Source organism: Epargyreus clarus, unplaced genomic scaffold, assembly GCF_041222505.1.
Source record: "Epargyreus clarus isolate Ecla_fem2 unplaced genomic scaffold, WU_Ecla_fem_2.2 ptg000010l, whole genome shotgun sequence".
In the NCBI taxonomy this organism is placed as follows: Eukaryota; Metazoa; Arthropoda; class Insecta; order Lepidoptera; family Hesperiidae; genus Epargyreus; species Epargyreus clarus.
The window spans coordinates 3,961,829-3,976,231 of record NW_027332218.1 but is presented as its reverse complement, the minus strand read 5'-3'; the positions used below and the strand labels follow the sequence as shown (position 1 = coordinate 3,976,231).

The following is a 14,403-nucleotide window of genomic DNA, read 5'->3' as shown; positions in this document are numbered from 1 at the left end:
CTGTTGTTATTAGGCAGAAATAGGTGTGGCAGCGGTGCCGCCGGAGTAGAACCAAAAAGGCTTCTATCACCTTCAACCATACCATACCACAATCTTTATTAATTATTTAAAACTGCAATTCAATCGCTGCAAAAATATTGACATATCGATTTTTTTCTAGGAAAGAAAGAAAAAAAGAATTTCTACATTTATCTTGATAATATATAAAATACTTGAGCCAAACTTACAATATATTATTCAGACGGGATACCTATTCGATAAAACTTTGGAATAACAAACGTCCTCGATATCTAGGAACGGCTATCAATTTCAATCGCTATATATCAGTCTAGTTCGATATCGAGCGCTTTCGTACATTTCTAGAGATGTAGGCACGAGATAAACTGTAGAAGTTGTAAGGTACTAGTAACTTGTATAACAATGATATACTGGTTTATTCTGTTACCGTTACTCAATGGGATTTGTGAAATTTTATGGACATTTGGCCTGGCCTTAATATTATTTTGGCCGAGGCCTAAAACTCCACTTTTCTAATTCGGACTATTGGAAGGATAAAGGGTATAGTCCGCGCCAAACTGCTAGTCTGTTCTGAAGTTGTTTCAAGCAGATGTAGTCATACATTTTGCTATGGCGACGCGATTCATTTCAGAGCGGACTAGCAGTTTTACGCGGACTATCAGTGGCTAACTTGTGTATAATGATTTTCAAGAGGTCCATTAACTTTAGAGTAACAACAGTTACAACAGGGTCCGACCGCCAAACGTGTCTTCGGAACCACGAAAGCGTGGTTGAAGCTTAGCCACTGATAGTCACCCATCCAACCCGACCGCGACCCAAACTGCTTAAGTTTGTAGATCTGTTTACGTCTCTTGTGTAACATATATTAGCTCACTGTTATTTTGTTTACCTCTAAAACTGAAGCAAAAGTTCATAACTTCTGAAGTCGTATGAATGTCGCATTCTAAAACACAAATTGAAAAAGTGAGGCAGCAATATGAGATCATATTGCATTCCTACTTTTGATTTTTGAATCCCTTTGTGACGATTGACGCGAACGGAAGGCATGTTTCATATGAATCACTGATTCAGGGAAATTCTTTTATAGATATTCGGTACGTATTTAAGTTGTTTTTTTTTTATTCAATTTGACATTTATCATCCGCACTGCATAAATTGTTTGTTAAGATTTTTTTCTTAGTGAAATAGAAGTAAAAAAATAGAATGCAGTCTACCACTGTGGCCTGTGTTCAAACCCAGATCAGTTGAGAATCCTACCTGAGATCGACCGCGGGCGTATTACATTAGGTGCTCTTGATGACTAAGTTCAAAAGCGCCCTTACCACACTTTTATAACCAGAACACAACAGCGCTTAAGACTTGTTATAAGACAGAAATAGGTATGTCTGTGGTGCCGAAATTTAATTATAGTCTGCATAAAACTGCTAGTCCGCTCTGAATATAGAAATGAATCGCGTCACCATAGTAAATTGTATGACTACATCTGCTCGCTACAACTTCAGAGCGGACTACCAGTTTGGCGCGGACTATACAATTATTTTCAGTTTTATTTATCACACAAGAGGATAAATTTGGTGGACGGTAGTACAACGATTTCTGAGTAACATTTTATTACCGTTTCACTTTTTCTTCTTTTACATCATCAAACTTTATTACGCCATAATAACATAGCATTTTCTAGGAGTAATAAAAAGTAAAGACCGAGCTAATAACACTTAGGTATAAACACGTAACTAATTAGGCAAATAACTTTGAAGAAATTACCGATCATTAACGTTTAGTGGCGAGCTTCCTAGGCATACAAATTTATGCCTTAAAAAACTCCCGTTTTAATTAAGTATTCGTCGTTACTTTGAAGTGTTCCTTATTAGAACGGTTATGATATTCGGTTGGGTTTTTGATGAATTTCAAGTTCTGAACGGTAAAACAAGTATTGTTTGCCCGGGGAAATACTTTTTTATTTAAAACCAGCTGACCCGACAAACTTTGTACCGCCTCAGAATCTATTTATGAAATATATTTCATATTTACTCACCGTTTAAACTTCCCTGGACTTCCACAAATTATTTTAAACTAAAATTAGCCAAATCGGTCCAGCCGTTCTCGAGTTTTAGCGAGACTAACGAACAGAAATTGATTTTTATATATATTTAAAATAAGAGTAGCAGACACGCGTGCAGTCCACCTGATTGTAAGTAGCTTCTGCCGCCCATGGACTTTCTCAACTCCAGATAAGATTGGATTCCTACCTGAAGTCGGCTACAAATGAGCCGCTACCCTTGAGGACTAAGCTGGAATGCGGGATAAATATGTCTCCCTTGGTACACCCTTCAAATCAGAAACACAGCAGCGCTTACAGCAGTTATTAGGCAGAAATAGGCGTGGCGGTGGTGCCGCAAGAGTCGAACCACAGAGGGTTATACCACCTTAAAAACTATTACCTAGTGTGAAGCAGTTCTTACGTTTCATTGGAGTGTAGATGCCAGATAAGTTACATATGAGGCGATCATGTAAATTCTTAGGAGGCAATGCATCTGTGATCGCCTTTAAGTAGAACCTGTTCTATATAGAGTTGGTTACAGATGTCCGTGTAAGGCAGTAAGTCCTTACCATCAGGTGGACTGCATTCTCATTTGTTACTGTTTAGTATGCGGGGATTCAGGTTTATTTACTCAAAAGAAACGTATTTTCGACTTTTTTGCGTGTATTACTATTATGAAATCGAATTACAAAGTATTAGGAGACGTATATTATAACTGTCGGTAGTGAAGAACATTTTTAAGGTGCCAACGGCGGGCGCATCGACTTCTTTTAAGGCATCTTGCACTGGTAGGCTGACGCTCACTAGATGGCGCCAGCAGTACCATTTCTGAGCACTTACTTTTAATTTTTTAATATAATATGCAATAATAAATTATATTTTACAGGCATAATAAAGATCTAAATATATTATTTTATGCACATAAATTTAGCATCAAAACAGTTTTATTATATATCAGATAAAACAAAGATAGGATTTTTGAAGTTATTTCCAAATATTGTAGCAAGTTAAGACAACATCTTTAATATTGTAACCTCAAGATTTTTTTCTTAGAAAAACAAGGTTAAAATAATAACGATTATTTGAAAGATCCAGTATAATTGTGCCCTACGAAAAACAAAACATGTTCATAAGATATTGTTATAGAGACGTTAATAAGGAATGTTTTTCTTAGAACTTTTCGTGTTTTCTTTGGGCTGTTGGTTTTGGTTCTACTTCAGACTAAAAATATAGACTTCGCCTAATTTTGTTCATTTGCGTTGTTGTTCATACCAATTAGGAATCACGCACACATACAATGTAAAGCAAGGAAGTACATTTATGTGTGCGTAGTTCAATTGCAGTAAATAATATTTCTTGGATATGTAGCGTTGTTATAGGATTTCTTATAATATAGGAGTAGCAGACGAGCATGCAGTCCACCTGATGGTAAGTGGCTACTGCCGCCCACGGACATCGGTAATCAACCCCAGATAGGATTAGATATTCCTACCTGAGGTCGGCCACAGATGCGCTGCTATCTCTGTGGACTAAGCTGGAACGCCTCAGAAAAGTCTGTCTCCCTTACCACACCCTTCAAAACGGAACACAGCAGCGCCTAACACTGATGTTATGAGGCAGAAATAGGTGTGGCGGTGGTGCCGCCGGAGTCGAACCACAACCACACCGAATCGGTTCTACCACCATCAAAGATGTTACGCCTTTGAAGAAAATTAGATGCCTATCAGTGTTTTTAAATATAACGTAGGTAAATACAGCAGATTTCACACATAAAACCAATCAACGATGAAAGTTCAGATTCGTAACATTCGCAAACATACCTTCTCGATCAGACACACAATTGCAAATTTTGTTTCAATGAAATGTTCCGTAGGCGTTGTTTGCCTTTTTTATCTGAGGATTCTAGAGAATAATATTGAACTTATTTTTTGTGTTCACGTAACGTGTAATTTTCTTTTGTTATAATTTTATTTTGTCTACAATTGTGCTACTTACACAGAATAAAAGCTTATAAAGAATTCTATTTTTTTTATTGGTATTATAGTGGAATATGGACTGTCCTCGTCGGTATAGTAGCCATCCATGGAAAATTGTATAGCTCATAAGTAATTGTACTATTTTCACAAAGTTGCATCAATACCTATTTAAATATAACTGAAACCTGTTGAAAAAATTTCAATAGAGAATTAATAAAACTACAATTTGATCATTACAGACAGACATTAACATTTTATTTATTTGTATTGAACACGGCCTATTGTTAGCATCACGAACCTATATATATTCCTGCGTATAATTCTTATTGAGTCTGATATTGGGAAAAGTTTAATAAACTCGTATGAATGAAGCATTGTGTTCGCTTCCATACCTTGCATGACAGAATGTATATTAAAAATATTTAACATATCATATTAATATCTATCTGGCTCAAAGGACCAATATTTGTTTATTATTGAATGATAGCTCTTTATAAGCATTTCAGGTAAGATTCCAATTCTTTTTAGGATTGATTGTGGATGTCTCTGGGCAGTAAGTACTTATTATGAGACTATACAATGGTGTTCCGAGGAACTTTGACCTAATTCCTATGTCACCCTTCTTCCTTTGCGCCACTCGTCGAAAGATGAACTTCCATATACACCCACTGGACTCGTGGCGATACTCTACGATTCAGTTTTCATGAACGTTATTGCCTCGAACGTACAAGTTATAGAATGAAGTTTTTCCTGAGGTATACAGGTACCATATAGGTTTAATTAAAAAAAACGTTAATATTGCATAAGCATTCGCTATTTCAATTTCATAAGAGAACATACAAGCAACCTTTAGTAATTTGTCCTCTTCTAGAAAGTGAAAAAATATTTATATATTATTCCATATAACACACAAGAATGCCTAATTTATTATCTCCGTCCTTTACAAAGGACGGTATTCGCGAAAGTAATTTTGTCAGCTCCCGTTTTAAGGCTACATAAAGGACAACGGATCCGTATATTTCTTTTCATCTGAGATCCGGTGTATTATCTAGGCTGCGAGAAGTCCTCCGAAGTAATATTTCATACGAGATTTCTGGTTCAGTTGATGAGATTTTTATTTTTTTATTTACTGTTCCAGGGTTCTAATCTTACGGTTCTAATCTAATCAAAGGGTTCTAATCTAATCAAACGGGAAATGCTTGTCCTTCTTTTATATTGTGTAGTGTTTTTAAATTTAATATTATAAGGTGAAAGCGTAGATTTTGTGGTTCGGCTTAGGAGATATCACCGTCACACCTACTCTTGTCTCAATAGCAATGTTAAGCGCTAACTCTATGCGTTTGTGTCTACAACTTTTGTTCTGTTATTGGTTATATTGCTGCTGCTAAATTACGTCATTACACTAATATGCACGCACTAAGATTCCATGTATGCATGCATAAAATGACACAGAAAGATACAGATCTTTTTATAATGCCTGTCTAGGCAGGAATCAAACCCCAAACCCCTATCGCTTCAGCATGATATAGCGACTGCTGGTCTATGTCAATTTAATGTGTCGGTACCCCTACGTGCTTTGTGTCCCCTTAGTTTCCCAAGTTCTTGACAGTTGCCCCTACACAATCTTTATCTTAGACACATTTGTTATTATTATAACATTACAACTATCTGAATGTTATTCAGTGTTGTTAGTGACAATACCCTTATTTACTCGTTCACGTATTCAAATAACGGAATAATATCGTATTTGTACGTTACTTTTACTACGTCGTTTCGATACTCTATCTATATTTGATTTGCAGTAAAATCGTAACAGTATCTTATGTTTAGTATTATGTATTTTTTCTAGACATTACCATATAGACAATCGGCGAAGGGCAAGACGAAATTGCATATAGAGGGTTCCGTACCACGATTAAATATTTAACACTTATTCTCGTATTTGTTGGTATAACAGCTGTGGAATTATGTACTTTGTGAATAGATAAACCAAAAAAAACGGCGTGTGGGGATCCTCTCGTATTTTTAGGTTTTGGTATTTAATGTTATGGTGGCGTTAGTAGGTAATACACACTGTTGTCCCTGTAGTTCCGGGACTAGAATAGGGCTACGGTATCCCCTGCCTGTCGTAGGAGGCGACTAAAAGGGGGCTTCCGGGGTTGCGGGCGGCAAGAGTGGGAGCTCGAACCGTCCAGCTAGCGACCCCGGGAAGGACGGCGGTATGTGTGGTCGCATACCGTCGTAAACACTACATGGTGTGGGAGAAGCGAAAACTGCTCCTCCAGGGTAGAGCCCGATCGGGGCATCGCGCTTGGAGGGCTCCGGTTGTGTTCCGTCGGAGATCCCGGAGTTCTCCAACAAGCGTTGAGGACGGCCACCGGGGGGGTTTTAGTGCGGTAAAAATCCCACATAACCCGGCGTCGCTCCCACGTCGTCGGGTACCTTTTGAAGGTTTCCCCCTCGAGAGAAAAAAAAAAAAAAAAAAAAAAAAAAAAAAAAAAAAAAAAAAAAAAAAAAAAAGGTAATACACACTGTAAAATATCTATCGTCAATATATTACAGTTCACTAGTGACCTATGGACCCACAGGTAGCGAAGACTCAGTAATAGGATCCCATTTTTACATACTATGGGATTTTAAAAAAGGGTGTGTTCTTAGTTTTAGTGTCAGCACCACTGTTATACGTATTTTGCCTCGTATATACATATACTGTTTTTTTACAACTCAGTCCATAGAAGTCTCATGGGTACGCACCTGCGATAGACCTTAGGGAAGGACTTCAATACTATTTGACTGTAGAAGGAAGTGACAATCAATCATTGCTATTTTATTTTTCCAAAACAAAAATTGGTTAAATTTGAATTTTGTATCTTAAGCGCAAGTTACATGAATGCAGGTGGACGGAGTTTGACAGTTAGAGACAGCCGCTGTATCAAATTAGATTATCTACATGCATGCTATGCTTCTTGGCATATGGCTTCTGAATAACCAATTACGATATAATCAAAATACAATGTCAATATCTGCAACGTGCCTTGCAGCTGACCTGCATACATTGTAAAATGTTTATTATTGTAATGTACGGTGTACACTTTGTATTAATCGTGTGTGATTTGGCCAGTCGCGATCCTGTTATTTTGAGGAGTCTCATAAACTCTTCTTCTTAATTTATGTCTTTATTTTTGAGGATTCTGATATTTTTTTCTTATTAGGAAATTTAAGGGAAGTCCTTATTTTTGAAGATTAATTCTTATTTTTGAGGGTCAGATACATCCTTCTTTTCAGAAAACTCTAGACAACATTATTTCAAAATCTACAGCTCTGAAATGTGAAGTGATGTTGTAGTTAAACCCTTGGGGTTTTTAATCTCAAGTGCTGACTTCCACCTACATTTCTTTCCCCATGATCTTTTCTTGGATAGTCAGTTGGACTGTACTTGTGACGTGATCGAAATACAATAATTTTCTTTACTTGATAGAGCTTATATATTTTTCGATTAATGTGTTCCAATTCGTCAATAAGAAAACAAGTGTTGACACATGTCGAAACCTGAAAACAGATGAAGCCACACGAGCCTCACGCTATTAAAGTTTTGTAAACATCTTTCATATGTAGATTATCGTCTTAAGCATTATAACAGATCACATCACATCATCATGATTGTCACCTTTTATAATATCCTGGTATCATACCAGTACAAATATATTCATTATTTTTGAAAACGAATTAAATATTGCTCCTTATTCATATACTATCGTCTCGTGTATATCATTCCTTATGCAAGTATATTACAAGTAGTGTAATTTGCACATGTTCCATTTATATTCAGCACATGTTTCATCTGTCATAAGATACGTCGTAGTAGACCAGAGTACATATTTTAATCATCGTACCTACTCCTATAAATGCGTGTTTATGCGAGTTACATAGTCGTATTAATATTGAAATGTATTAATTTTGATACATATTTCAAAAGAGGAGTTAATTGTGGATCGACTGCGGATTATTTTAGAAATTTCTATGGGAACTAAATTATTAAGCACTACTGTCCTGGTTTATAAAGAGTGTCACATACGTATACAAGGCGTTTTAAATTGGTCACGTTATGAAAATGGTGGCACTGTTAGTTCTACTTTGAAGGTACCACCGCCAAAGCTAATTCTGCGTAATAACAACAATGTTAAGTGCTGCTGTGTTCTACTTTGAAGAATGTATCAAGGGAGACATATTTTTTAGCCGTCAGCAACAGATGCGCCGCTATCCCTAAGGACTAAGCTGGAACGCCTTGGTAAAGTCTCCCTTACCACACCCTTCAAACCAGTATACATCAGCGCTTAACACTGCTGTTATTAGGCAGAAGTAGGTACGGCGGTGATGCCGCCGGAGTTGAACCACAAAGAGTTCTACCATTTTCTTAACACATAATCTAATTAATCTCATTTGTTAATTTGCTATAATTTTCTATAACAAGCGTAACTGTAATAAGTATTTTAAGGATATCACATACAAGGGCCCGGTAACGATGTTTAGGGTGGTATAATGATGTAAATACCCTTTTCCTCTTAGCAAGGTGGCCTATTAGCGCTACGGTTTCGTCGAATGACGTCATTAAGGGGATGATATTGCTTATCCCGGATTAAGGGAGTTTGTCACGGTCTTCATTAGGGTTGACAACGTTTATCAGATGATTATCGAGTTTTTGCGGAATAAGTTACAAAAATAATATACAGAGTGAATTTTTCAAGTGGGCCTTCGAGGTCATATCCGAAACTGTAGGATTTTGAAAGGAGTTACAAGGTCGATTTTGATAAGAACTAAACCTGAATCATTCGATTTTTTTGTCAAAATGAACTCGCTCGATTGCCTGCTAGGGATTTCTTTAAAAGTAATGATATAATTTTAATTCTTATAGATACAACAAGAAAATATATTTTGTTTACTTTTTACATTACGAATTTCGATATACGAGTATTTATTGATAAACTCTCATTAACACTACAAGACTTATGGTAAGTGAACCCGAAATATAGTAATAATAAATATTATTGGGTAGTTGGCAGCCCTAATTTTACATACACAATACATAGACAATGCGAGTACTTACTGAAAACACAGATTTATTTTTGGTACTCGTTCCTTTTCTATGAATTGTAGTAGCAAACGAGGCTGGAGTCTATTTCCTATTTCCTCATATTTTAAGCTCACATCAATAGTAAAGCAAGAAATTATTACAATTTACGTAGTTATGTGCGCTAGATAAGCAGAGATAGCTTAGTGGTTGAAACTCGGCCTCTTATTATCGTCTGAGGTTAAAACCTCAGTCTCTCCCTCCGTTCTTTCAAATTTATTAGAAAATAATTATCACTTGCTTAAACGGTGAATGAAAACACCGTGAGGACACTTGCATAGCTAATCTTTAAAAAAAAGTTGTCAACGGTATGAGAAGTCTACCAATTATCACTTGGCTAGCGCGGTGGACTATGGCCTGTCTATCATTTCGAGAGGAGACCCGTGCCCGGGTGACAGTAGAGGTTTGACAACGACGCACTAACTTCGAAAATCCGTTATTCGAAGCTCTTAATACAATTTGGTAGCCAAAATTTAAGTTAGTTAAGGTAGCCAAAATTTAGTTACCAAGCTAACTTCAATACAGCCAAGTTTACTAGACTATCACCATAATAACTGGTAGTAACTAGTTATAACTGGTTGTAAAACTAGTTTAAACATCCCAAGGGTCCAAGTTTAAGTAACGGTGGGCATAAAGGAGAAATGGCCGTTTGACGTAAGCTTTAATGAATTACTTTACTTTAGACCAAATTAAATTTCAGATTGAAATGGTGTTTCAATTTGTGAGATTTATTATTTCGTTCAAATAAAAGAAAGATGTAAGAATTGGATTTTAGTAGGTACTTATTTCTCTTTTTTATATGACTGTGGACGGTAATGTTTTTAAGCGTTTGTATTTTGTCTTTTTCTTTGTAATAAAGGAGCAGTAGACGAGCATGCAGTCCACCTGATTGTAAGTGGCTACTGCCGCCCATGGACATTTGTAATCGACCCCAGATAGGATTAGATATTCCTTCCTGAGGTTGGTTGGTTAAGCTGGAACGCCTCAGAAATGTATGTCTCCCTTACCACACCATTCAAACCAGAACACAGCAGCGCTTAACACTGCAGTTATTAGGCAGAAATAGGTGTGGCGGTGGTGCCGCCGGAGTCGAACTACAAAGGGTTCTACCACCTTCAAAATTGTCTCGTTCTTTGGCACGCCCTGCAGTCGAAATGGCTAGATAATTTAAACATATAAGATGTCTTTGCATTTGTTTAAAGTGTGGGAGAATTGTAGGTATATTTGAAACAGTCGAGTTTTAGTTCTTATAATAATTCTTTAGTAAGTAAGGGATAATTTTTCAAGTATGTCTGGGTGGCTAAAACCAAAACTATAAAAACTAGTGAAAATGCTGAATGGAGTTACGAGGCCGCTTATTATAAAAACTAAAACTACATGATGACTTTTAAAACATACAAGCTAGCAAACATGCAATTTTTAAAACATAAGTTGGCACATTAAGCATTCCAAATACTGGAGACAAACATTTTAAGTTCAGATTTCCTTCATGTTTTTATTTTATCTAATACTGCTACTACACTATGTGGGTGTATAAAGCATTGTCATGAACCCTATACCCTTAGCTCTAGCTACAAGGCTTTTGTAAAAGTAGAAGTACTCCTTTCACTTGTATAGTACATTATTAGTTCATTTAAGAATACACACGTATCTTGTTAAACGTCTTAAACCGTTATAATCCGATGTGATCATAGAATAAAGATAGAATATTGTTACTGACAATTGTAATCGTCTCCGTAGGCTTCCAAAAAAATTCTATTGTCTATCTATTGCGGTTCAAATAGAGCTGTATAATAGACGGAGAGACAGCGGAATATTGCCAATCTATTACGGTTAAAATAGAGCCCTGTGACGGACGGACAGACAGCGGAGGCTTAGTAATAGGGTGCAGTTTTTACCCTTTGGATACGGAACCCCAAAAATTATATACTTATTATTTTAGTTTTTAAATCCGGATTATTTTGCTGGTAATGGATCCCTATCCATAATTGATCACGGATGCTTCGCTACCCCTCAACACAAAGTTGAAGCGCCTTGTGTGTCAGTATCATCTTCCAAAACATAGAGAGAGTTTCAGGTTCAATCCACAACAAAACATATATTTTATTTAGACATATAGATTACTGTTCTGGGTATTTGTGTATTAAGACAAAAAAATAATTATAGGTTTAGAAGCTCATTTTATAAAACAGTTACAGAAATAGGTGTGACCGCGGTACCTTCGCCGTCGCACGAAGGGTCCTATCACCATAGAATACAATGGAATGCTTGAGTGAAAGGAAAGAAGCCAAAAATAACTTCCGTAATATGATTAGGGGTTTGACATGGGTTTCCTTTTAACGGACTTTCCCATATGTGAATTCAAAGTCTCTTAGATTTCCCCATACGCAGCTAAACGCCTCTTGAGATGATTATTTTGCACAATAAAACGAAAATAGACGTTGATAAAATAATAATAAAAATAATATTTGTGATAAAAATAACACTTATGTCATTTAGTCCTTAAGTGTTTGTGATTAGGCCAATCCCGTTAGAGTTCAATCTGATTTTATTGTAATTATAGGTTTCTAATCCACGGCAAAACGCTAGTCCGCTCTGAAGTTGTTTAGTCATACAATTTGCCGACTACTATGTCGCTACAAAATAAAAATTAATTCAAATAAATGGATTTCTCCGCAAAAAAAAAAGAAAAATAGAGTTGGACATAGTTCTGATTCTGAAGAGTTGAAGGTTCTCTCTTCCTTGGGAAGTCGGTTAAAAACAATCTTTGTGATAAAAATAACATTTAAGTTATTGAGTTCTTAAGTGTAAAGGATTTTAAAGTTTAATCCTATTTTTATATCGGAAAAAAAATAATAGGATTAGCTGGATTAGCTTCGCAACACCCATTATTAGCATGAAGCAATTATTTCCTTACGGTGGAAGGATGTGGATGTTTGAGTTGTCTTAGCCCTCATTAGGGATAACGCATCAGTGATTGCGTGAAGAATCTTTGTTTTATATGAATTTGGTTACAAATGTCCACGAGTAACTTACCGTGAGGTGCACTGCATGCTCATTTACTTCTATCTTATAAAAAAAAATGACCTTTAGTTATCGACGTATGCCCGTTATTCAATCAATCTATCTAATGTTTTGTTACCAAAGTTCGACTTTGACAATTTCTTTATACTAGACGTTTTACTATTACGAAAAAATTTATATATCAAAGATGACGTCTTTATAACTAAATTTTTTCGATCTTTGACGACCCGTATGGCGGTCACCACACCGACCTGATGAACAAAGGGTTCCGGGTTCGATTCTGGGCAAGACAAATATCTGAATGATGAATTTAAATTTCTGTCCTAGGTCTAGTTCTTTGTGCAATTGTCTTTGTGTGTGTCCATAGCACCCACCAGGGAATCATAGTGTGGGCTGTGAGTGTAGAAAGTTAAAAATTGGATAAATTTATTGTCAATAACAGGCCCTCGCAAGTTAATAAAAGCTATAAAAATATCTCGCAAAGTTCTAACAGCCGTCTCTTACAGGTGGTAGCAACATACGTGGCCGCGAACTCGTCGCTTCAGTTCGTGGAGCACAGGCCGATCCACTGGGCGGGCGGGCGCGAGACCCCGCCGCCCGACACCCCCCTGTGTGGCTTTGACGGCTCGCTGTGTCCTGACAACTGTGAGTTTAAACGTTTAAATTTTTAAAACGTGGAATGTCTTACATGTTACACGGCTTCTTTATCGTTGTACAGTTTTTTAGGTTAATAAAAGAATAAAGGTTTTTATGAATAATTTTCATGTTATATTTCTCAAGGTGAACTTTTAGGTATATGTAAGCTCAAATTAACAGGAGTTAATAACGCGGTAGATAATTTAAAGGTTACATAATAGTCCAAATATTTTGGGATATTTTTAAATGGAATTAATATTTCCGAATTGATTGCCAGTACACAATTTGAAAGTGTCTCATATACAGGGTGAATTTTTCAAACGGGCCTTCAGGGCCAAATCCGAAAATATAAGGATTAGCGAAAAATGCTGAAATGAGCTACGAGGCCGATTTTGATAAAAACTAAAACTGCATCATCAGTTATTGAAAATATCTATTTCCTTAGCCGGGAATCGAACGAGTTCATTTTGAAAAAAAATACACCCTCTATATTATTCCACTATCTGATAGTGTCGCTTATAAGGATCAAATTCTGAGAAGTAATGTTATATGACAAATTAAAGGACATAAAGCAGTAATAGACAGAAAGACAAATAAAAAGTAATAGAAGTATTACATTTTATACCTATAAAAAATTTGGTGGTTATAAAAACGGTTTTTATAATTTCATTAGGGTCCCCTAATCGCTGATAAAAAATGTTAAAACGCTTAATGAACGCTAAAAGATATAGCCTCCGCTCTTATCACGGTCTTCTAAATCCCTTAGTTCATCTAAATTGTATGTATTCACGGGTTTTATCTACTAACACCCATCTTTACTTATAAAATTCCGGTCTTCAAGTGTATTCGTAAATCTTTTTCTACGACTGAACGGTTTTTATTGCACTTTATATATAAAACACGAAATACGATATTTTTATTTGTCCTGTTGTTGAAATGTTTTTTTTTTCAATATTCAACAATTAGGTACCGACATACTAAGCGTCTGTTATAGTCAATTCCAAATAAGATAATCTACTTCAGAGGTAACAGATGCGTTGTTACAACTAAGAACTAAGTTAAAATGCCTTATGTAGGTGACTTATCCTTACCATAAATCAAAACACAAAACCGCTACTGGTATTATAAGGCAGATATCACCAGTCGAGCTACAGGAGCTTCTATATTTTTTTATAATATAGGAGTAGTAGACAAGCTTGTAGTCTACCTGATGGTAAGTGGCTACTGCCGCCCATGGACATCAGTAATCAACCCCAGATAGGATTAAATATTCGTACCTGAGATCGGTCTCAGATGTGCCGCTACGCCTGAGGACTAAGCTGGAATGCCTCGCAAACGTATGTCTCCCTTACTTAGTTATTATTAGGCAGAAATAGGTGCGGCGGTTGCCACCGGAGTCGAACCAAAAGGCCCTATTTATAATATTGCATTGGTTAACATTCAAGAAACTTAAGCATTTATATTCGAACGGCGCTTTTAAATATTGCTCGTTTAAAATCATAAGCCGCTACGTGTTTAAAATAAATTCTTCATTCAATTTAAACGGAGAAACCTTTAAAATGTTTTTCCATTACTTTCAA

General features: G+C 36.2%; 1 protein-coding gene across 1 annotated transcript in view; it reads left to right on the top strand.

The window, feature by feature from the left end:
• Nucleotides 1-14,403, top strand: part of Gcy (receptor type guanylyl cyclase) — a 144,529-nt gene that overhangs the window by 104,919 nt on the left and 25,207 nt on the right. Inside the window, exon 9 of the mRNA XM_073077129.1 lies at nt 12,694-12,832. Within this exon, the coding sequence (XP_072933230.1) occupies nt 12,694-12,832 (139 nt within the window). The remainder of the gene's footprint in view (nt 1-12,693; nt 12,833-14,403) is intronic.